The sequence below is a fragment of the Phocoena sinus genome, chromosome 11 (genome assembly GCF_008692025.1).
Source record: "Phocoena sinus isolate mPhoSin1 chromosome 11, mPhoSin1.pri, whole genome shotgun sequence".
Classification (NCBI taxonomy): Eukaryota; Metazoa; Chordata; class Mammalia; order Artiodactyla; family Phocoenidae; genus Phocoena; species Phocoena sinus.
The window spans coordinates 45,640,018-45,662,489 of record NC_045773.1 but is presented as its reverse complement, the minus strand read 5'-3'; the positions used below and the strand labels follow the sequence as shown (position 1 = coordinate 45,662,489).

The following is a 22,472-nucleotide window of genomic DNA, read 5'->3' as shown; positions in this document are numbered from 1 at the left end:
TACAGATTGCAAATAAGCACCTGAAAAAAATGTTCAATATCATTATCCATCACGCACATTACAACCAAAATTAGAAGTCACTACACACCTATTAGAATGGCTAAAATAAAAAATAGTGACATCAAATGCTGGCAAAGATATGGAGAAAGTAGATAACTCATACACTGCTGGTAGAAATGTAAAATCGTACAGCCACTCTACAAAATAGGTTGACGGTTTCTTACAAAGCTAAGCATGTTATTATCATACAACTGGACTCTTGGGCATCTATCCCAGAAAAATGAAAAGTTAAGTTCCCACAAAAACCTGTACATGAATGTTTATATCAGCTTTATCTGTAATAACCCCAAACTAGAAACAGCCCTGATGTCCTTTGACCGGCAAATGGTTAAACAATTTGTGGTACATCCATACCATAGAAAACTGCTCAGCAATAAAAAGGAACAAACTGACACATACAACAACTTGGATGAAGCTCTGGAAAATTATTCTGAGTAAAAAAGTCAGTCCCCAAAGGTTACATATTATATGATTCCATTTATATAACATTTCTGACATGACAAAATTTTAGAAATGGAGAACAGATTGGTGGTCACAGGGATTAGGGCCTTTGGGGGTGGGGAGGGAGGGAAGCGGGTGTGGCTACAAAAGCCCAAGAAGAAGAATCCTTCTGGCGATTTAAGTGTTCAATATCTGAGGATGGTGGTGAATATGCAAGCCTAAGCATGATAAAACTGTATAGAACTAAGCACACACACAAATGAATACAAGTAAAATTATCAGCGTCAATATTCTGGTTGTGATATTGCATTAGAGTTCTGCAAAATGTGAACTGGTGCCCCACCTTCATGCACGTCTGTGGGTGGATGCCTTATGAGGAAAAAAAGAAAGAAAAACAACCGTGAGATATCTGAAGACTTTCTAATTATAAAGACCTGGATATAGCAGTGACTTAAATTGGTAAGTGTCTTTTTAAAAAACCCAAACATACAAGTGTTTTCCACTTTGAAAATAAACCATGTTCACTATATTTTAAATCCTCTAAAATGCAAAAATAAAAACACAGCACTGCAATTCCAGCACACGAATACAACCATTTTTAACTTTAATATTTCTATGCATTCCTCCGCAGTCTTGTTTCTGTTTCTAGAGGTTTTTAATTTTGTTTTTTGTTTGTTTTGGTCGCGCCATGCAGGGCATGCGGGATCTTAGTTCCCCGACTGGGGATCGAACTCGTGCCCTGCAGTGGAAGCGCGGAGCCTTAACCATTGGACCGCCAGGGAATTCCCTCCGTTCTTAGTTTTTAAAAACACAACTTCATTTACTTAGCAATTACTATTTCGTGTCCTGCCTTTTTCACTCACCGTCACAAAATAACCTTTCCTCTCACACTTCCACATTTTCCAAAGACATTCTGAATGGCTACGTTAAATTTCTTGGTAGGATCATTCACCTTAATTCCTCCCAGCAGGACTGCGGGATGCGTATCTCTGCGCAGAACGTTTGGCCCACAAAACTTTTAAAATATGTTCCAGAAGCGGACCACTGGGCCAACTTTCAAGTCTCATACACAAGACGCCCTCATCCGTCAGCCCACCTCGCCTATTTACTTACCGCCTCAACCCGGACCATCTGCGCCTCTGTCCCTTTCCGAACTCCCGGCGACCTCTTGGTTGCCGTAGACTCGAGAGGACGTCACGCAGCGGCGTGGCTGGTTTCCCTAGTGACGGTTGCCGGGGCAGCGCAAGAAGGCGTCTGATAGAGGTGCCCGAGCTGCTGCAGCCCAAGAAGGCAGCAGCGGAGTGACCACTGTAAGTGCGGCGGGTGGGGGGGAAAAGTACAGAAGGGCCCGGGCTGGAGCTGGGGGAGCCGGCAGCCACCGGGGCCCTGGCGGAGCCAGGGCTGCATACCTGTGTAAAGATTTATTGAGCTGTACACTCAGGACTTATGCACTTTACTATGTGTAAATTATAATTCAACCTAAAATTATACCTTAGTTAAAAACAGTAATGATGTCTGAGCCCCATTCCTAGGAATTAAGATTTTAAATGGTCCAGGGATGTGCCCCAGCATTGCTATATTTTAGGAACTCCTAGAAGATTCTAATGGTCAGCCAGAGTTGAGAGCCACTGTTTTTAGGGACAGGAAGGAGTCAACTGTTGAATCTGAGTGATGGGGGGGAGTATTCTGATGCCATTCGAGGTCTGGTGGCACATTCAGGCATGGGAGGGTGTGTAGAGAGCTGACGCTTAGCTCGGCTCAGCTTTGGCTTTCAGGGGACCTGAAGTGAGGGTGGGTCTTCCAAGCTTCCTCATGGACACATGCAAAGATAAGGAGCCAACTCCAGGCTTGGGGGTTGTAGACAGGGCTGACTATGTGCTGAGCACTCTTGGGAAAGGAGCAGTTTGTGGAGTTTGCTTAGGCTCAGGCTTCTTTTCCTACTGCAAGGGCAAGATGGCAGAGGACACCTTGAGGCTCCAGTTCAGGGCCATGCAGGAGATGCAGCACAGAAGGTTACAGAAGCAGATGGAGAAACGGAAGGAAAAAGAACTTAGCTTCCAAAGCAGAGTTGATGACCAAAAAGAGCCCGTGGAGATCTCTGATGGCCTCAGCGTCCTCCAAGCCGGGGAGCAGAACTCAAAAACCAGCTTTGAGCAGAGGTAAATGCAAGTTTGGACTCTCTCAGGAGCACTGCAGGGAGGTAGGGAAGGTGGGGGAGGATGATTGCAGACAGTTCGACAGGCAGGTTGACCAGATGTGTGTTTATCAGCTGAGACCCAGAAGTTTTGACACAGAGATTGTTATTGAAGACTCTTGCATCGGATAAAGGGACATAATTTGACATGAAGTGTATTCAAAAACCACTTAAAGTCAAATGGAAAATTTGAAACTCATCAAGGTGTAATTTATTCACTTGAATTTTCTTATGTAGTCTCTCTTTCGTGAAAAATGTGTTTTGGTTTTTGAGGAGCTGGTTAGCTGGCTCTGATGATTCACAGGTGATCGCTACTCCAAACCTCATCCGCGACTGTTCTCCTGTGTCAATTTCCCTTCCCTGACACATAAAGACACATAAACATACCCGTCCTAAAGAAGCAGTTTATGGATTCCTTGCTTTTATATGGTTGGTGAAACAGTTGAAAGGAGTCCAGAATCTTCTCATTTTGCTTTAAATTTGCCAATGTCACACAGATGCATTGATTTATATTGGTTGTTAGAAGCAGGAGTCTGGATTGAAACAAAATTGTTTTCTAGTCATTTTGCAAAAAAAAAAAAAAAAAAAAAAAATCACAGCAGTTGTTGAGCTATCTCTTTGCTTCTGGTTTCACCCAGAATCTATCTTCTCCATCTGCAAATTCTACTTTTCATGGTTTCTCGATTTTCACAATGTTCTACTGAAAAAAGCTAATTAGGACAAGATAAAGATTTCTCAATAATTGAAAAAATTCATATGGCTCCTAAATATTAGCTCTAAGTTAACCCCAGACCTATTCCCAAATGATCTTTCCCCAAGTCAGAGAAACTGGAATTTGTGGAGACTTGAGCTGTTGGTAGAATAACACCAACAATAATAATAGCTGTTAGTTAATAATTACTGTTATCTGTAATTTCCGTAACTTATTTACTTCCTGAGCAACTGCCTCTATGGAGCTGGCTCCATGCCTAATGGTAGAAGTGATCACAGACCCACGAGTCACACGTTCCTCATGTTTTAAAGTTCTAAAAAAATGACTTGCAAGACAATTGTAATATATAAAACTAGCCACCTATTCTGATTTCCTATTGGGTTTACCTGGGAGACCCAGAGACCTGGTCTCAACTAAAGGCTTAGACAATTCCTCTTTCGTCTTCTAATATACGTATGCAATTAAGGCTATACATTTCCTTCTAAGTATCACTTTAGCTGCTGTTCACAAGTTTTCATACATATTGCTTCTACAGTCAATCCGTTCTAAATGCTTCATAATACACATTGTGATTTCTTCTTAACCCATAAATAATTTAGGAGTGTGTGTATGTGTGTGGTTTTGTTTTTTTTTTTTCAGTTCCAAGCATATGATGGGTTTGGAGTTCTGTGTTTTATTTTATTTTTGTTCTCTGTTTAGTATTGATTTCTAATTTTAGTCAATTCCCATTAAGAAAATGGTCTGTATAATGTCCATTATTTGGAATTTGCTAAGGTTGCCTTTGAAGCCTAAATTATAATACATCTTTATGCATGTTCATGGATGCTGGAAAGGAGTATGAATTCTCTGGGTGGGGTTTTATATAGCTCTGTTGAATCTGTAGTAAACCATGTTATTGAAAACTTCTTTCTCTGGCTTCCCTGGTGGCGCAGTGGTTGGGAGTCCGCCTGCCGACGCAGGGGATGCGGCTTCGTGTCCCGGTCCGGGAGGATCCCACATGCTGCGGAGCGGCTGGGCCCGTGAGCCATGGCCGCTGAGCCTGCGCATCCGGAGCCTGTGCTCCGCAACGGGAGAGGCCACAACAGTGAGAGGCCCGCGTACCGCAAAACTAAATAAATAAATAAAAAATAAAATAAAAATTGGCACATTTAAAAAAAAAAAAAACTTTTCTCCTTTCACTTGTGTGTGTGTCCTTAATCGTTCAGTTTTGAGAACAGTGTGTTAAAAATCTGCTCACTGAGATTCCCTTAATTTCTCATTCCTATTTTGTACAGACCAGTTCTTATCTCCACCCAGTGCCCAACCAGGTACAACAAACCTGGGCTGTGGAGGCCTGACCCCTGCCCATCGGTTCCTGTGATTCTGCCTTTGCCTTACAGGATGCTTGAAGACGAGATCGAACGGCTTCGGGATCAACTCAGGGAAACAGTGGATGAGAACGGGCGATTGTATAAGTTGCTGAAGGAGAGGGACTTTGAAATCAAACACCTCAAAAAGAAAATAGAAGAGGACAGATTTGCCTTCACAGGTAGCTCCACCGCTGTTGCGACAGTTTCTGCTCTGAAGTCCAGGTGGGCTGGCCCAGCTGCCGTGGAGGCAGCGTGGGTGACCCCGCTGGACCTCATGACATGAGTTCTCCGTGATGCTCGCTACATGTTCGGTGGGCCAACGGCACCCATTCTGTCTGGATGCTCTGGCTCAAACACTGTATCATGGATGCGAAAAAGCCCCAGTGGAAGTAGACATTGACTCTACACCACTTGCTGTTGCTGCTCCAGAAGGGTGGACAGGACAGGGGAGTTCGCTCTTCTGAGAGGATTTCCTGGGATCCAGCAGCATGTACAGTGGGCCTTGGCCCTTCAGGTCGGAGTTGGACCTTGGTTCTGTTGCTGGAGACCTTGACCCTGTGGGTCTGTTAGGGACCTTGGCTTTGTGGGCCTGGAGATGACCTTAGCCTTGTGGGTGTGGGCTGGACATTGACCACTGACCCTGTGGTTATGAGCTAGACCTTGTTCTTACAGATCTGGTGGGGACCTTGGCCCTGATTGTCCTCTGCTCGATGTATGCCCGTTGAGCAATTCCCAGGTGGTTGACTGAGAAAGCACAAAGTCAGTGCCAGCAATCACAGAGGGCATGATGCCTCACCTGGCCTCTGCCAGAGCGTCTCTCTATGCCTTTGCTAGTAAATGACTTTAAGAGTAGGTGCACCCAGAGGACCAGTGCTGAATTGAAAAGCAAGGGGAATCTGGTATCTTAAAGGCCCTTGATAGCCTGTTGTGCTTCCCTCCATTCTTTGGCCTCTTCTGTCTAAAACAAAACCACACTGAACAGAAGATAACACCTAACCTGGCTCGGGGTTCAGATGCGAAGGGGCAGCTTTGGCAAGGGTGTCGAGAAGTTGATGGGCTCCAGGGAGAGCAGGAGATGCCTCCTCACCCCAGGAGACCTGGGAGACAGGGCCTGCTCCCTTTTCTCCAGCCTGCCCCACGTCCTGTCTTCTGCCGCTTCTGCTGGTGTGCTCATGGCCTCATCTGATTGCCGGCCCCGAGCCTCCCTCAAGACCTCTGAAATCCAATCCTCACTCAGAAGCCCCCATTTCTGATTTCCAACTTCACGTTTTGAAGAGAAAAGTCTGACAGTCTCAGTTCATGTTTTTAAACCAGGCTACAGTGACAGGCTGCTGACAGCTGAAGAACTGGTTTACCTTTGGGTGGACTTTTAGTGTTTGCTTTAGTTTAGTTTTTCTATTTCTTTGTACAATTTTTTTAGTGATTGCACAACACACATAACTTTTCATGGTCCACTTAGAATTAATATTTTACCACTTCAAGTGGAATGAAGAAACTTGACCACCATATAAGTCCCTTTACCCTCCCCCCTTATAATACAGCTTTTATATGTATTATGTCTGTATATGTTGAACATCCCGTCAGACTATGCTATGATATTTGCTTTCAACCATTATACGTTTTAAAAAACTGAAGGTTGCAAAATAGTCTATTATATTTACCCAGATATTTTAGCATTTCTGTGCTTGCCCATTCGCTGATGCCCCCATTATCATGGGGTTGCAGCTTCAAGAGTGGGGCTTGTCTGGAGACAGAGTTGGGAGAGAGCCCTGGCTTGCTCTCAGCCCCACTTCCTGCCCTTCGGACTAGAGAGGGCTTCTCTTAGACTTCTTTCTGATGTCTAGTTCCAGGATCTGTAATGTTTTGGGGTCCTGGGAGGAAAACATAACCAGAGAACTCACCACTGGACCATTTGTATTTCTAGGTTTGGTTTCCTCCCCCAGGTTCTTCCTCCTTTTCTCCTGATGTGTCCTAATCCTCTTCAACAGACACGAGGTGGCCGAGGGCAGCTACTCATTGTTGCCCAAATCGCTGCTGGCCCAGGCCAGCAGCAGCAAGCCTGTTCGATGTGTGGACCTGTGTTTTTAATTGACCTTACCGTTTTCCTTCATTTTAGGGACGGCTGGTGTGGCTGGGGATGTGACTGCCACCAAGATCGTTGAGCTGTCCAAAAAGAACCGGGTGCTGATGGCAGAGTCCGAGGGTGCGAAGACCAGAGCGAGGCAGCTGAGCAACCGCATCCAGGAGCTGGAGCGAGAGGTGAGGGGCCTCAGGCGCCCCTGCCCCGGGCTCCCTGTACCCCACGCCACTCCTCCAGAGACGGAGCACACTTAGATGCTGTAGGTCCTTCCCGAGGACTGGTGGGTCAGTGTTTGCAATGAGTCCCTCAGTCTCTGTCATATCCTGAGAGGGGAAAGTGTCGGGAAGCAAGGAGGACGCAGGCGGTGGAGAGATAGCCCGACATAGCAAGGAGGACACAAGCTTGGAGCCTGACCACCTGGGTGTAAATCTCAGCTCCACTACTGACTTGTGTTGTGACTTGGAGCCAGGTATAAGCTCTCCGTGCCTCAGTTTCCTCCACCTGTCACGTGGCAGTTCTAACGGCACTCACCCCAAGGTTTTCTGAGGATTAAATGACTTAACACTGTAAAATGCTTAGAACAGTGCCTAGCAGGTAGTTAGCACCAGAAAGGCATTGTTGAATAAATTAACAGGGATGCTTGCTAATCTGAAGCTAGAGCCAGGAGCGTTCCACCAGTTCGTCTCACTTTTGTCCACCTTCCTCTTTCTGCTGCCCCTACCTTCCCACAGCTGACGACAAACCCCTCCAGTCGAGAGAGGGCACAAGACCCAGCAGTTCATGGTCCCTCAGGAGCTAGGGTGAACCTACGCAGCTTCTCCTTATGTGGCTGGAGGAGCAGAGGCTGGCAGAGGTTAAGAGGCTTTCTCAAGTCACACAGCATGTGGTGGTGCCGGATTTCAAATCCAGTTCTGTTGCTCTCCAAAATCCTCCACAGTCATTACACTTGGCATTGAATTAGACCTTCTTTATTCTACAACGTATTTTTTGAGAATCATCGCAGGCTCTGGGCCAGGCCCTGGGGAGACTGTGGGGAGCAAAATAGGCTTGGTCCTTGCCCTCCTGGAGACAGACCAGCATCGAGGGCCCCTTAGAGGGGGGAGTATGCACAGTGGGTCCCTGGAGGATGAGAAGGGGCCAGACTCGGAGGGGTGGGGGAGAGGCCTTCATGCAGAGGACCCAGCAGGTACAAAGTCCCTGAATAGGAATAAAGGCCTGAAAGGGGACCAATGTGGCCGAGCTTGGAGCAGGATGAGGTCAGAGAGGTGGGAGGGCGGGTCATGCCCAGCCTTGTCAGACAGGGATGGTCTTTGTGTGAAGGACAATTGGGAAACCCTTAAAGGGTTGGTTGGCTGTCTGTATACAGCAGTGGTCTTGGCCACCAGGCCATGAGCCTGAGTGGCAGGTCTCTCAGTGTCTCTGACCTTGTCTCCTCAACTGCAATGTGAAGTCCGTACGTAGTTCCTTTTCTCTCCGCCTCCCAGGCTGTTGTCAGATGCAGACCATGGCTGCAGAATCATTATTTACTAAGCTGTTCGTGAATCCTAGGCTACGACTGGGGAGTGGGGCAGACAATCTCCCATCGCAGAGTGCCTTGTAAAGGAGAGTCCTTCCATTCATGGGCCTTAAAATGAGCTGAAGGGACGGACTGCTGAGATCCGTGACCACACATCCGACGGCAGCACCAGAGCCCTTCACTCAGGTGCCGCAACTGCTGAGCAGAATTAAATATTAAGTGCCAGGTTTGCTTTTTCAGCTGCAGATGGCCCTGGCCAGGCTGCCGGCCAAGGGAGCCACCGACGCAGGAGCCAAGCTGCCGAAGGCCCAGATGGGAGACAGAGCCTTGGTATGAATTCTCTTCTGTGCTGGGGAGTGTGTGAGGCAGCCATGGGCTTGGGCCTCCCCTCTTCCATGGGGGCGTAGGTGCCTCTGTCCGGCATCCACCCCATTGCTGAGCCAGTGCCACCATTGCAGCATCCTCAGAATAGCCATCAGGGGACAGTGACCAAGTCTACTGTCTGAGGCCAAGAATGCCCCTGTGAAGGCTGGTGAGGGGTTAACTCTGATTTAGTCCCCAGAGAGGGAGATCAGGAGGGGCCTGAGGACCCTGGAATCCTAGAATTTCAGGACCAGGAGGGAAGGAAGACCTGATCCAATTAGCCTCCTGCTCTCAGCCCAGCCGTAAAGGATGTCCGTTACAGCATCCTTACTGGAAAGACATCCAGCCTCTCTACCTTAACCCAGGGACGGGGAGCTCACTCCTCAATGGAACCCTGTTTTTTGCTGGGGCAATCCATATTGTAAGAAGTCTTCCCTTTGTGGAACTCCAGATCTACAGCGTAAAAGTGACTATTGGGAATGGGGCTGTTCCCAAGATTCCAGTTTTTCTAAGCAAATGAGCCTCCATGAAACTCAGGGCATGGGAATTGCAGCTCCGTGAAAGGAAGGCAGTCTGACCCAGTGGGCCACTGGGGAGGAGCATGGAGCCCAAGCCAGACGATAAATAGCTCAGAGTCTCAAGAACATGCCAGGAGGCCTCCCCTTGGTTTTCTTTTCTTTTTTTTTTTTTTTTTGGCCACACCTCACGGCTTATGGGATTTTAGTTCCCCGACCAGGGATTGAACCTGGGGCCTCAGCAGTGAGAGCACCAAGTCCTAACCACTGGACCAGCAAGGAATTCCCCCCATGGTTTTCTTAAGAAGCCAAATGAGTTGGTGAAACAGAATCCAAGCCTCAGGACTCCTAGTTCAGTGCCCCTTTTCCACCCAATCTTCGCTGTTGTCTGTGACTCAAGATCAAGCCGCCTCATGCCTGTCTTGAGGAGAATGCTGCTCTCGAGTGGTGGGCCCCTCAGGTTCCAGGTCAGGGGTGAACATGTCTCCTGAAGGCTAGTCTTGTGTAGATCTGTCTCATTGCTGGGGAGGCAATGGAGGGGCTCTGCCCTCAGCAGACGCCAGACTGAGTGTCATTCAGTGCCTTTCCCAGCTCTGAGGGACACTTCTAAGCTGCCCCTTGTTTATCCATACCTCTGACTGGGGCTGTCCTAAATGGGAAACTACTTGTTCAGTCACTTGTCGAGCCTGGCAGAATGTTCTGAGCCCTGGAACACAGAGAATCAAAGACAAGCCCACTGTCCACAGGGGGTTCAAGAGGGGAGATGAGTAGGCATATTAAAGGAAGGCGGGGGACAGGGCCTTCAGAGAAAGCCCCTAGGCCCTGAGTTCACAGAGGGAGCACACGCTCCACCTGAGGCAGCCAGGAGGTGGGATGGATGAGGGCTTCCTCAGGTGGCCTTGCTGGAGCAGGAAGATGGGGGTGGCCCTTCCAGCAGAAGCAGTACAAGCTCAGAGCAGGAAAGCGTCAATATTCCTATTCTGTTTTTTAGCTGGGCATCAGCTGGATAACGTTTGGCTGCAGCCCAGGGGCCCTGACGAGGAAAAGGGGAACATATCAAAACAAAACAAAGTCACCTGTGGATGGAGGCCTTGACGGTAGCTGGGGTAGGAATTCCAACTTCATTCTGTGGCTGCAGGGAGCCTAGGAGGTTTCTGATGGAAGAGTGCATGGTGGGTTGCAGTCTCCATTCCTCAGGACACATGTTTTCCCGGGCATCTTCTGATCAGAGAGAGGACAATAGCCATGTCCCCCTCGTTAGACTGTTCAGGGCGACCCAAGCCTGGGCCATACTCCGGAGCCTGCAGGCTCACCCCACATCCCAGTCCAGAGCTCCAAGCACATTCCAGAGTGGAGCTGAATGCCTTCACTCCGTGTGGGGCCTCATGAAGCTGTGGTGTGAGTGGCCTTGGCGCTATCTGCTCCCATGGACACCATTTCCGGTATCGCCTCAGAGGAAACAGCCCGGGGTGGGGGAAGGGCGTGCCAGGCCCAAGACACCCACAAAGCCTGTGAAATCTCACTCTGGGCAGAAACAGCTCTGAAATGTCGGGCAGGTAGGGTTGGCTCAGTTTCCTGGGAGGTAGAGGTCTGGGGCCTGGCAGAGCAGAGGGGGTGATGCCTTCACCAGACCACCAGGTGGCCCTCAGCCACCTTTGCCAGCTGCCCACCCAGGCCAGGCTATGCCCCCCAGCATTGCTCCCCGTCAGAATCTGCCCCAGAGGGCACCCTTTACATGCGTTATCCCATCAACACTCACATGTACCCCGGAGGCTGGCATAACGTGCCCCCATTTCACAGAAGAGGAAACGAGGCTTGGAGACAGTCGTTGCCGCCTGGGTCTCAGATCCGGATCCAGTCGGTGTGCTCTTTCCGTGCCCTCAGGCTCCCAAATGCTCTCACGGCTCCTGCACCGCCAACCACCAGAGCCAGCAGGGGGCTCATGGCACCGAAGATCTGACAGGCAGGGACTGTTGCTTCCCAACCCAGGGCAGATTCAAAGCAGCACCTTAGCAGGGGAGCAGACAGGCTCCCAACAGCAGTGGAGAGGGATGGCATACAGCCAGGCGGCGGAAGGACATGAAAAAATATAGATGAAAGAAAGATGGGGCTTCCCTGGTGGCGCAGTGGTTGAGAGTCCGCCTGCCTATGCCGTACCCCCGTCCGGCAGGATCCCACATGCCGCGGAGCAGCTGGGCCCGTGAGCCATGGCCGCTGAGCCTGCGCGTCTGGAGCCTGTGCTCCGCAACGGGAGAGGCCACAGCAGTGAGAGGCCCGCGTATCGAAAAAAAAAAAAAAAAGAAAGATGCATGTATGTTTTATGTAAATTCCCAATTTGCAAATTCTGGTCACACTGGTTACTCTGTTTAGCCTCCTGGGGGTGCTGTGAAGAAGCAGCCACTTCCTAGATGAGGAGACCGGATGAGTCCAGGTCTTCTGGGGCCTGTGTGCAGGTCTAGTTTCCTTGACCAGTGGTTTTCAGCGGGGCTGCCCAGAGCCTCTGGGGTCCATGGAACTCCCCAGAGCCAGTCTTCTGGGATCTACCTTTCACACTAGCGTTCACGGGAGGTTTTGTCTGTGGCTGCTAAGGAAAGTTCAGAAAGCCACTGCAGCACCCATCCTGTTTCCCAGAAGTCTAGTCCACCTGATCTGTTGGGACAGGAGCAGATGGTCTTAGTGTCATTGCCTGATGGGACACACAACCCACCAACCAATGTTTCTGTCACCACGATGCCCTGGCATCAGCAAAAGCTTATATTGGGAGAATCAGCCAGTGCAAAGGAAGGACCAGGCCTCTAATCCCACTTCTGTCACCCCAGCCAGCTGTGTGCCTGTGAGGCCATGTTATTTCCCTTCTCTGGACCTTATCTGCATCACCTATGGAAAGGGTTTGAATGGGCTGACCTTGGAGTCCCTTTAATGCCAAAGTTCTGAGGGTTTCAGGAACTTCTATTTAAGTCATAAATGGGGAACACATTTGAGAAAAGTTTCATCCAAATAGTTTAAATGAAATTTTGTTTTAAAAAAAGACTTTGCTAAGAGTTCCAGCAGGCAGAGTTTTCATGGTTCCTGCAGTTCTTCGAGCCACAGAAATGGAGCATTTGGGGGATTAAACTGGGTCCTTATTTCTATTCAGTGAGCTCATTGCCAGGAAAGGGAGCCCAAGGCCCAGTCTGACAATTCTAGGAGAGGAAGGCCCCAAGTTGGGATGGTCATGGCCCTCCTGCCAAGCTGGGGCCGCCTTCGCTAAAGGAGCCAGCGCCCCTCTTCATCCTGAGTGAGGATGGATTTGCTATGATGCCAGTCTCTGAGCACAGCAGAGCCCACAGCCTGGGAGTGTCTGGGAGTTGGGAAGCAGCTTCATCCAGATGCTCCCTGTCTGCGGCCACCACCCACGTCCACCTGTGTGCGCCACCCTCGGAGCACAGGGCTCAGCCCCCAAAGCTGGGCTGCCGGGATCCACATCCACGCTCCCCCTTACCTACCAGGTCCCCCAAGCCGAGGGGTCACCCCCCTCCAGCCTCTGCTCTGCATCGGTAACGGAACCTACCTCAAAGGGGTTGTGAGGATGAAATGAGTTCCTCCTTGTCAAGCACTTCGTGTGGTACCTGCACATACCTGGATAAACGGGGGCTGTGATTATTGTTACTATCTAGGCCTCAAATGACTGCTCTCCCTCCTGTCTTTCCCAACTAGCAGGACAGCCCAGAGGTGAAGGTCTTGCAGGACAGGCTGGCGGCCACAAACCTGAAGATGAGTGACCTCCGCAACCAGATCCGGGCTGTGAAGCAGGAGCTCCGGATGGCCCAGAAGGTATTTCCCGGCCAGGGTTCGGGTCCTCGTGGGTGGGCCTGGGACTGGGAAGGTCATGGCTGGGACAATGGCTTCCATTCAGGAGCTGGGCCCCGCGAGCGTCATACTGCTTGTTCTGGGTCAGGGCTCAGATCCAGTAACTTCCTTCCAGCCCTTGAAACAGACCCATCAGGTGAGGGTGGTTGCCGGCTGCCTGCGTGACCCTGCATTGAGGCCCTCGTGGTGCCCGCCGAACCCTGGATGGAGCAGGACAGTGCTGTCCACCCTGGAGAGGCCCTTCAACCTTCCCTGTGCTATGTGCACCCCAACAGATCCTGGGCAGCTCCTTAATAAGCCACCTTGGACTTGGAAGCCTATCGAGACCCGTCTCCTGCCCTCTGCTGTCTGTAATATTAGAAAATGTGAAGGTTGTTTGTGTGTTAAAGGCCCCTTTCAAAGGAAAATGCTCGGACTTCGGAGGCAGGCCCAGCTGGTTCATTATTTATTTTTATTTGCATAGTGAATTCTCTGGCATTTGTACCACCAGCAGCGGTTCCTGCTGGAACCACTCAGACCAGCCAAGATTTCCAAAACAGAGTTCTATTGTGGAAACAAGCACCAGAGACTTGGTACGCTAGATGGGTTTCCGTGACAGGCTGCAGAGGGGCACAGGGCACAAGCTGGGGTGTACTGTTTCCACCCGAAAGCCTCGAAGTTGGGCCTGAACACCTCTCTGCAACAGCCACAAAGCTGGGCCCTTCTGGAACCAAACATCCCCAAGTGACATTCGGTAGCCCCCACTTCCTTGCTGCACTCAGACATGGCCCCTTGTCAGTGGCTTTGCACGGAGGGCGAGGCCCTGTGGTCGTGTCCTCCCTGGAACCATCCAGAATGATCTCCGTTCTGGGTGACAGGTGAACAAATTTGGAGCAGGTCTTGGTCAACTTTGTGGTTCAGTCATCCCAGAATGTGTCAAGGGCAAGGAGCCCCACCTGGGCATTGTCAGCAGTTCCTTGTCTGCCCTAAGCATCACCAAGAAGTGCTGGGGATGATGGGTTCAATGCTTTCCCAGGGAGAGCTGCTCTTGGAGCGTGGTCAATTGGCCTTTGAGGCGGGGGAAGGGGGAAGGTTGTGCAGGTGGAGGCCGGGCCTTCGGGGAGCCCCACGCACCCAGCACTGTTTCTGCGCGTGCAGCAGCTTTAGGGCTGTGGCAGAGCCCTCTCTCCCGGCCATACTGAAGGCCTCACCTTTTTCAGGTTTTAACCAATGAGGTTGGGGAAGATGTGAACATCCAGCAGCTCCTGTCCTCGCCTGGGACGTGGAGGGGTCGAGCGCAACAAATTCTCGTCTTGCAGAGCAAGGTGAGCGAGTCATCAGACTTCTCCTGGCCCTGAACGTAAGGCTTGAAATGCCCCAGAAAGACCCACGCTGAGCCACATTAGAGACACAGCACCCGAAAATGGCCTTTAGGTTCTGCAGAGCGCACTTGCAGGGCCGTTGTTTCACGTTCTCCCCAGCCAGCCTGATTTTCATTTGTTGTTAAGTGAACAAGCATTTATATAACACTACATACCAGGCACTGGCGCTCAACAAACACCAGAGCCTCTGATTTATTTTACTCCAGGCAGATTTTTTTCCCCTGGTTCATGTAAATTTGCGTGACTGTTGTAGGCTTTTTCCGGTTTTGTCCAGATGCCTGTAGGCTTTTGAAGGTTTTAATTACCACCCCCCCCAAAAAAAAAACTTAGCCTGTCTCCCTCTTTACGCTTTAAATATTTTGGAGCATCTCTATAGAGGCTAGGAACAGGGGCTCCGCAGCCGGACTGCTTGGCTTCGAATCTCAGCCCACCACCCACCAGCTGTGTGGCCTTGGGCAAGTTGCTTCGCCTCTCTGTGCCTCAGTTTCCTCCTCTGTGTACTGTGGATAATGACAGTGCCTACCCCACAGCGTTGCTGGGAGGACTGAATGAGTACAGACGTGTAAATTGCTTACCACAGGGCCTGGCGTGGAGGAAACACCGTCTGAAGGTTAGCTGTACCAAGAAACCAAGAGTCACACAAATAAGTGTGTCGTTTCCACTATTTGCCAAGGGCATTGCCTTCATTCCCAGGTTCCCAGGTGGCTTTTTCCCTCAGGGTCTCCTGTGGGGATCCCTGAAGCCAACATGAAGGGGGAGAGGTCTCTGAAAAACTGTGGTTAACGACCAGTGTGTAGCCTTGTGGTTCAAGAGACCTGAGTCTGAGTCTGGCCTCAGCCACTGGTCTCTAAGTTTGGTGTCTTTGGGCAAATCTCTTCATCTCTCTGGGTCACAGTCTCCTCACCTGTAAAATGGAAATAATAATGCCTCCCTTGTAGGGTTGCTGTGGGTTAACTGAAATATCGTTTGGGAAGTGCCCAGCACAGTGCCTGGCCATAGCAAACACTCAACACATGAGTTATTGTGAGTGTTGTTAAGCTGTGTAAACAAACGGTTAAAAGTAATAGTACTGTGTTCTTTAACATTTAAATGCAATTACCACACAGTGCCACACGAGGGCACTGAAATGTGCTTTCAAAGCCATACTGAGGCCCTTGACCAGGGATCCTAGTGAATTTTGCCCCCGGCTCAGGTTTACCCAACTTTGTTCCGTCGTTTATGTTGCGTGGACGTGGAAATCAGGGTTAGAAGGACCCTAGGAGTTATCCACTGTAAACCCAGTGTGATAAAGCCGTGGTTCTGTCGGATGACATCCACCTCCCCTGTGCTGAGGGCTTCACCCAGGACATTTTGGGGTTTCCCGAAGTTGCCTAATCCTAGAAATCACCCGTAACACTTGTTTAAAATGCAGATCCCCGAGTTCTTCCCCTGGAGCTCTGACTTGTTGGTATGGAGTGGGCCCCAAGATCTGTCATCCCAAGAAGCGTCTTGGGGATTCCCAGGCTCAGACAACTTCAGGGTACTGAATTCTCATAACGACATTGTGCAGGCCTCTCCACAGATGAGGGACCTGAGATTCAGAGAAGTTAAGTAATCTGTGCACAGCCACACAGCCGGCGAGGCTTTGAGCTGGTCTCCCCGCTTCCAAACCCTGCCCGCCCTCTGCAGCATCTCCTCCAAGTGGCCAGGAGCCCGTAGCCTCCCGAGGAGCCCACCCGGGCTTGGGTGGCCTGTCAGCTCTTCCTGATACTAAGACCTGCTATCCTTTCCCTCCCAAGTTCCTGGGGCTACACATCTGCTTCTTGGCCTCAGAGATAGGGTGATTTTTCTCATTTACTTTGAAGTCTCTCTTTTCCAAGCTTAACCTCCCTAGTGTTTCCCCTTGTTTTGCTCAGAATGCCACCGCAGGTCCCTCCCATCCGTCCCCCACCCCGGTCCCTCTCCTAGGGACCTCCACGTCCATCTGGAACCATGTTGTCCTCTGTCTAGTGGGGTCTCCTGTCACATCACATGGCGGCCCCTCTGAGGGTCGAGTCTGACTGCAGACCTGTTGTGGAACCACCCTCAGGTTCGAGAGCTTGAGAAACAGCTGGGACAGACTCGGAGCCGGTCGGTAGAAACGGCCAGTGATGAGCTGTCTGTCTATCCCGATCCAAGGAAGCTGTCGGCACAGGAGAAAAATCTGCGGAGGATCCACAACCTGGAGAGGGAAAAACAGGAGAGCTGGGAGGTAACGTGTGCCTGGAAGGGGGTCAGGGGCGCCTGGGGCCAGGAGACCACGACCACCCCTGTGAGGACTTGGAGGCTCTGGGGTTCGGGGTCACCTCTGTGCATGTTCCTCACATCCTGTCCATCCACCTTGAGCTGCCTGACGGGTTCCTCACCCAGAGCCCATTTCATGGACGTCGGGTGGCCGCATTCTGGCTGTTTTGGAGATACTGGACCTGAAACCAGCTCTTGGTGGAATGAGGCACTTCAGTTTGAACCCTAGGCTTGGCGCTGTCCACTGAAGCTTGGCTTTTCTCTTTTTGCCTCTCAGGCAGGGATTGAGGGTCCTCGGGAGGACACACCCAGCGCTGGCCAGTGGGTTTCCTCTCGTGTCCGAGTCTGGCCCCTGTGTTCTCGGGCTGTCATCCATCTGGGTCACGTCCATCATGTGCTTGGGCTGCCTGACACCCCGGGAGGCCGAGGCTGGGAGTCAGGGCTCAGGCTCCACTGACTTGCCCTGTGACCTCAACAGGTCCCCTCCCAGCTCTGGCCTCACCAGCGAGTGAGAGCGAGCGCTCAGCCGTGGCCCGAGTCCCACTCAGCCCTGCAGCCCGTGACCATGCCCTCTGGTTACAGAAACTTGCAGCGGAGCGGGATGCCCTCCAGAGAGAGCTCGAGGAGCTGAAAAAGAAGTTTGAGGGCGTGAGGTCCCGGAACAAGGTGCTGTCGAGCGAAGTGAAGACCCTCAGGAGTCAGATGGGGACCCTCGTGGAGAAGGGCCGTCATGACGACGAGCTCATCGACGCCCTCATGGTACAGCCACCTCTGGGACCCCTGCCCCACCCAGAGGCCTGTGACCCAGCCCCAGCTCCCCTGGAGCCCTCCCTCACCCCAAAATGCCACCTGCATAACCCGGGAGCTCATTGCCTCCACTGGGCCCAGCCCCGAAGCCTGGCTGCAAGTACAGGAGCAACTCAGAAGCTGCCCGAGGGCCGGTACAGGTCGCGTTATGTGAGGTTGATGCCAGGCACAAGCCACTGCACCTGTGGACCCCAAAGGGGAAAGAAGAGGATGAGGGGGCAGCAGATGGGATTACACCCTGGGATATTTCTCATGGAGGAACGGAAGGGACAACTGAGGGGGGCGCTGGTGCATATCCTTGTCTGTGTGACAGCATACAGCACCCCCGCTTCTGGGCACGTGGGGTGTGGTTTATAATGGTTAGTCACCAAGATAACCCTTAGGGACACATAATCCCATTTCACGGATGGGGAAACCAAGGCTCTAATTGGCTAGATAAATCATCCAAGGCCACACAACTGAATTCAAACCAGATTTATCTGATCGTAAAACCTCCTTTGATTAACAAAGCCGCACTGCTTTCCTGACCCTAGCCTGGACTTTTCTCTCTGGGGCCTGAGCCACCCCAGGGTTTTGGTCTCTGAATTCCTAGCTGTGCCCACAGGCCCCTGGGGTGGTCATGACTGGCTTGACGGTGGTGCAAGGGGGAACTGATGCTGGCTTAGGCATGCCTTGGTCCATAATAATTCACCAGGCAGTGTGGTGGGCAGGGCACAAAAGACCTGAAATCTGGGCCCCCTCTGTTCATAACTCACTGTGTGATTCTAGGCTAATTGCATCCCCTCTCTGAGCCTCAGGTCTCAGTTTTTATTTTATTTTTATAAATTTATTTATTTCATTTGTTTATTTTTGGCTGTGTTGGCTCTTCATTGCTGTGCACGGGCTTCTCATTGCGGTGGCTTCTCTTGCTGCGGAGCACGGGCTCTAGGCGCACGGGCTTCAGTAGTTGTGGCACTCAGGCTCAGTAGTTGTGGCTCGCAGGCTCAGTAGTTGTGGCGCACGGGCTTAGTTGCTCCGCAGCATGTGGGATCTTCCCGGACCAGGGCTCAAATCCGTGTCCCCTGCATTGGCAGGTGGATTCTCAACCACTGCGCCACCAGGGAAGCCTCAGCTCCCAGTTTTTAAATAAGGTGTGGCCTGGATGTCCATTGAGGTCCCTGGGGCCACTATTCTTTGTCACTGAATGTGCATGGTGAGAGCTGCAAACAAGCCCTAGCCCTGCCATTCACCAGCAGTGTGTCTTGGGCTCTCTGGGCCTCCATTTTTCACCACAAAGAGGTGAAGACAACGCCCTCACCTGTTCCAGGTCGCCAATATGGTCCTTCCCAGCCCCCAGGCAGGAAGCCTCCACCCCAGAGGTCTCCTTGGGAGCATCTCCAAGGATGGGGCCTCCATCAGGTGCTGAAGGATCCGTGGTGAGGGGTCCAGGTACTGCCTTCAAAGGTGGTCTTCCAGCACAGTGGGATAGGGCTTCTTTTTACCCAATGGCTGAGGGGCCACCATCTGAGCTGTTTTCTGTCGTCCCGAGAGCCGCTTAGATGTCCTTCTTAGCCTCGATCTCAGGGAGAAAGAAGTTGAGGACAGGAAAACCTGGTTGAACCCCGCCCTGAGGACAGGCAAGGTGTTCCTCCTGCTTCTCAGGGAAACACTAGCGTCCCACTGTTAGGTTCCCGAGGGAGCACGGAAGGGATGGGAGCTGCGGGTGGAAGGAGGCGGTCTTCTCTCGTGTCTTCTTTACTCAGGGCCGTGGCTGACCCTCACCCACCCTACCACTTGGCCCCGCAGGACCAGCTGAAGCAGCTACAGGAGATTCTGGGCAGTCTGAGTCTGCAGGAGGAGAAGACGCGAGCGTCCAAGCACCACTTGGACCAGCAGCTCAACAATGAGGCTCAGCAGAGCAGCAGCCTCGTGGCCCAGCTGCGGGCCACGGTGGCTGAGCGGGAGGCCAAGGTGCGGCAGCTGGAGGTGGAGATCGGGCAGCTCAGTATGCAGGTGAGTAGGGCGCTGGCTCAGCCCAGCAAGTCCATCCAGTATCCAGAGAAACCTCAGCCACCTCCCCTTCTCCCCACCTGCCTTCACTTGGGCTGCGCCACGTCCTACCTGGTCCCACTTTGGCCCCCTGCTTCCATCTGGCTCCCCGGCCCATTGTGCACACAGCTTTCCTCTCGAAGGGACACACCAGATTGTCTCCCTGCTCCACATAAAACCTGTCTGTGGCTCCCCATCACTATCCGCCTCACCCAATCCTCAAGGGTTCGGGCTCCTGCCAGCTCACCCTCTCCCTCCCCAGCTGTGGCCTTCGTCCTCATGGTCCAAGATGGTGGCCACAGTGCCAGCCTTTACGTCCACATTCCAGGCAGTGGGATGGCAGAAGGGAAGCCACGCTCCTTCGTCCAGTTTGCAGGGCGCCATGTGACTAGCTCCTGCTCCCCCCACAACCCTGAATCTTCTCTTCACTCCCCACTTTCCACAACTCCGGCCATGTGAATGCCATTTAGCTCCTCCATGGCCTTACTTTCTCCCTACTCTGGGCCTGTGCACATGCCTGAAGCACACATCTTCCCTTTCCTCCCCCTCAGCCTTTCGATCTTATTAGTCAAGAGCTCCTCCAGGAAGTTCCAGGGCTCCCATTCTGGGTTACGTGCCCCTGCACTCCTAACTCCCTGTACATTCCCAAGCCAAACTTTGGTCATGCTGTGTGATCAATTTCCTGTTTTCTCCCCCAACCTCTCCTTGAGGGGGAAAAGACCATGGTGCCTGGCCCAAGACTGAGCACACAGTAGTTGCTCAGTCAATGCTTGTCTAAGGAGTGAGCTCCTGAAGGTATTTTCCCTTGGCAGAGGCCTGGAAGGAACAGCATCTTCACCTCACCGCTGTCCTGGCTCCAGGCACACAAAAGAAGACTGATTCTCACCTCAGAGGCCCCCGGACAGCTGGGGCCAAGCACTACCCCACCAGACAAGCTGGCACACACTGAGAGTTTTCTCAGGATGGGCAGGGCTTGGGGGACAGGCCAGGTTGTTTGGGGCTCACGCCAGCTGGCCCACTGTTGATGGCAGCCTGACCTCCTGCTGGGGGTCCTGCAGTGCTCCTCCTTCAGCCGGCCCCACCAGCCATCCGGAAGAGGGAGGGATGGGGGAAGGTCTGAGTGTCTCCAGCTGACAAAGGCCAGTGGCCTCAAATCACACCTGGCATTCATCCATGTGGGTGGGGCTACCTAGAGAGGTGGGCCTGTCCCCATACTTCCCCCTGGGACCTGAATGTGGAACAGCTTCCCGGCCCGATCACCCTCCTTTGGCCATGAAGCTCCCTTTCTGAAGAGAGGCATTATTAGCTGTCATTATAATGCAAGGAGCGCCCTCACCAAACAGGCCTCGCTTTGCACTCCTGAAATGAAGCCTCTTTCATATCTCCTGAAAGCCCCAAAATCAAGCCAAGGCCCCCTCCTGCCTTCTCCAGGCCTCTGAGCCAAAGCCCTGAGAATGGAACCCACATCTGTTCCCTGCAGTATCTTCGGAATAAAGGAGTAGGCGAGGGGTCCAGTGGGCCCGAGGTCAACCCGGCCTCCGCCAAGTTCCCCGAGGACCCGGGCCTGACCAATTCCCCGGCCTCAGCAGGCGATCACGCTGGCAGGCTTGTATCTTCTCGGTAAGAAAAAGTGGGAGGGGTTGGAAAGTGAATAGTAATTATTCAGAAGAAAGGATGGGAAGCCACAGGTGCAATTTTACGATGCCTGTGGTGTTGTCCTCCCAAAGTGGGGCGGGGTTGCGGGGGGCTTCCGTCAGCCCTGCATCTGCATGAAGGAGCCAGTTAGGTCCAGATAGTATTACTTCAAGAGCGTTTGGTTGTAGCTCCCTGTAAATTCCTCTCCCACCTGGCCTCGAATCTCACCCGCTTCTAGGATTCTCAAACACACCTGTGTTGGATTGTTCGAGGCTCTGATGATCCCTGCTCCTGTCTTGTTTTAAGCAAGGAAGGGTTCTGGAAAGGAGGGCAGCAAATCCACAGGGCTGCTGCAAGGGCCAATGCTGGCCCCCTCCTCTGGCTCCCCAGTGCCCTGCTGGCCCCTGCTCCCCTCCGAGCTGGGCCCAGCCTGCCTGCCCGTGGTGATGTGCCTGTTCCGCCTTCGCACAGCTCCGTGACCAGCCTGGGCCACACGCTGGTGGAATCTGCTCTCACACGGCCTTCCCTGCACAGTCCTCACGGGCCCTCACCCAGGTAGGAACCCAGGCCCCCCACCCCGGGCCCTCACAGGCCTTCCCATCCTTGACTGCTCAGTGAGTATTGCCATCCCATTACAAGGACGGGAAACTGAGGCCAGGCCAAGTCCAGGGACTCTTCCAAGGTTCCATAAGGACATGGAGGGTCAGGGAGGTCCAGTGCCTTATCCAATGTGATAGGGCAAGCAGCTTCAGAACTAGAGTCTTGGCCTAGTGTTCCTTCCTGCTACCACAGAGTTAACACGAGGAATCTTCCAGGGCCTGGAGCCCAGCACCTTCCCTTGCCTCCCCTCGCGCGTTGAGAGTCCATCTCTAGGGGAAGAATTTCACGTCATATGGGTTCCCACTTTAAGCCACTGATATCCCCTCAGCTCTCTGGCCCCCTCTTTGTTGATAGAATCAAGCCTTAGGGCTTAAATGGGCCCTTGTTCTTCCTGCCAGCTCACAGACAAAGGGTGGCTTTGTCCTGCCTCGGAGCCCTGTCCCGAGCCCCACCCACTGTCCACTGGAGCTACGCTCCGGCTGTCAGCTGCTTCTCCCACCCCTCGGGCAGGTCAGTTCAGGTTCCGTTCGAGCCTCTGAGGGGCCCTCATCTCATGTTTGACTTGCTGTGTGGCTCCGTCAAATCGGTCCTCCTTGGGCTGCTATTCCCCAAGAAGTGCTTGGGATACTTCTGGCCTGACATTTGGTAGCACAGGTACCCGTAGGCCAAGGCCACCCCTGCAGATGCCCCATCCAGCAGC

General features: G+C 52.1%; 1 protein-coding gene across 1 annotated transcript in view; it reads left to right on the top strand.

Annotated features, from left to right (window-relative positions):
* Positions 1 to 1,752: 1,752 nt before the first annotated feature.
* CCDC13 (coiled-coil domain containing 13) overlaps positions 1,753 to 22,472 on the top strand; it is a 29,584-nt gene continuing 8,864 nt past the window's right edge. Inside the window, exons 1-12 of the mRNA XM_032649648.1 lie at positions 1,753 to 1,811; positions 2,449 to 2,660; positions 4,787 to 4,935; positions 6,873 to 7,015; positions 8,593 to 8,682; positions 12,927 to 13,043; positions 14,279 to 14,383; positions 16,509 to 16,670; positions 17,285 to 17,461; positions 19,295 to 19,501; positions 21,018 to 21,157; positions 21,644 to 21,727. Coding sequence (XP_032505539.1) covers positions 2,455 to 2,660; positions 4,787 to 4,935; positions 6,873 to 7,015; positions 8,593 to 8,682; positions 12,927 to 13,043; positions 14,279 to 14,383; positions 16,509 to 16,670; positions 17,285 to 17,461; positions 19,295 to 19,501; positions 21,018 to 21,157; positions 21,644 to 21,727 — 1,580 coding nt within the window. The 5' untranslated portion in view covers positions 1,753 to 1,811; positions 2,449 to 2,454. The remainder of the gene's footprint in view (positions 1,812 to 2,448; positions 2,661 to 4,786; positions 4,936 to 6,872; positions 7,016 to 8,592; positions 8,683 to 12,926; positions 13,044 to 14,278; positions 14,384 to 16,508; positions 16,671 to 17,284; positions 17,462 to 19,294; positions 19,502 to 21,017; positions 21,158 to 21,643; positions 21,728 to 22,472) is intronic.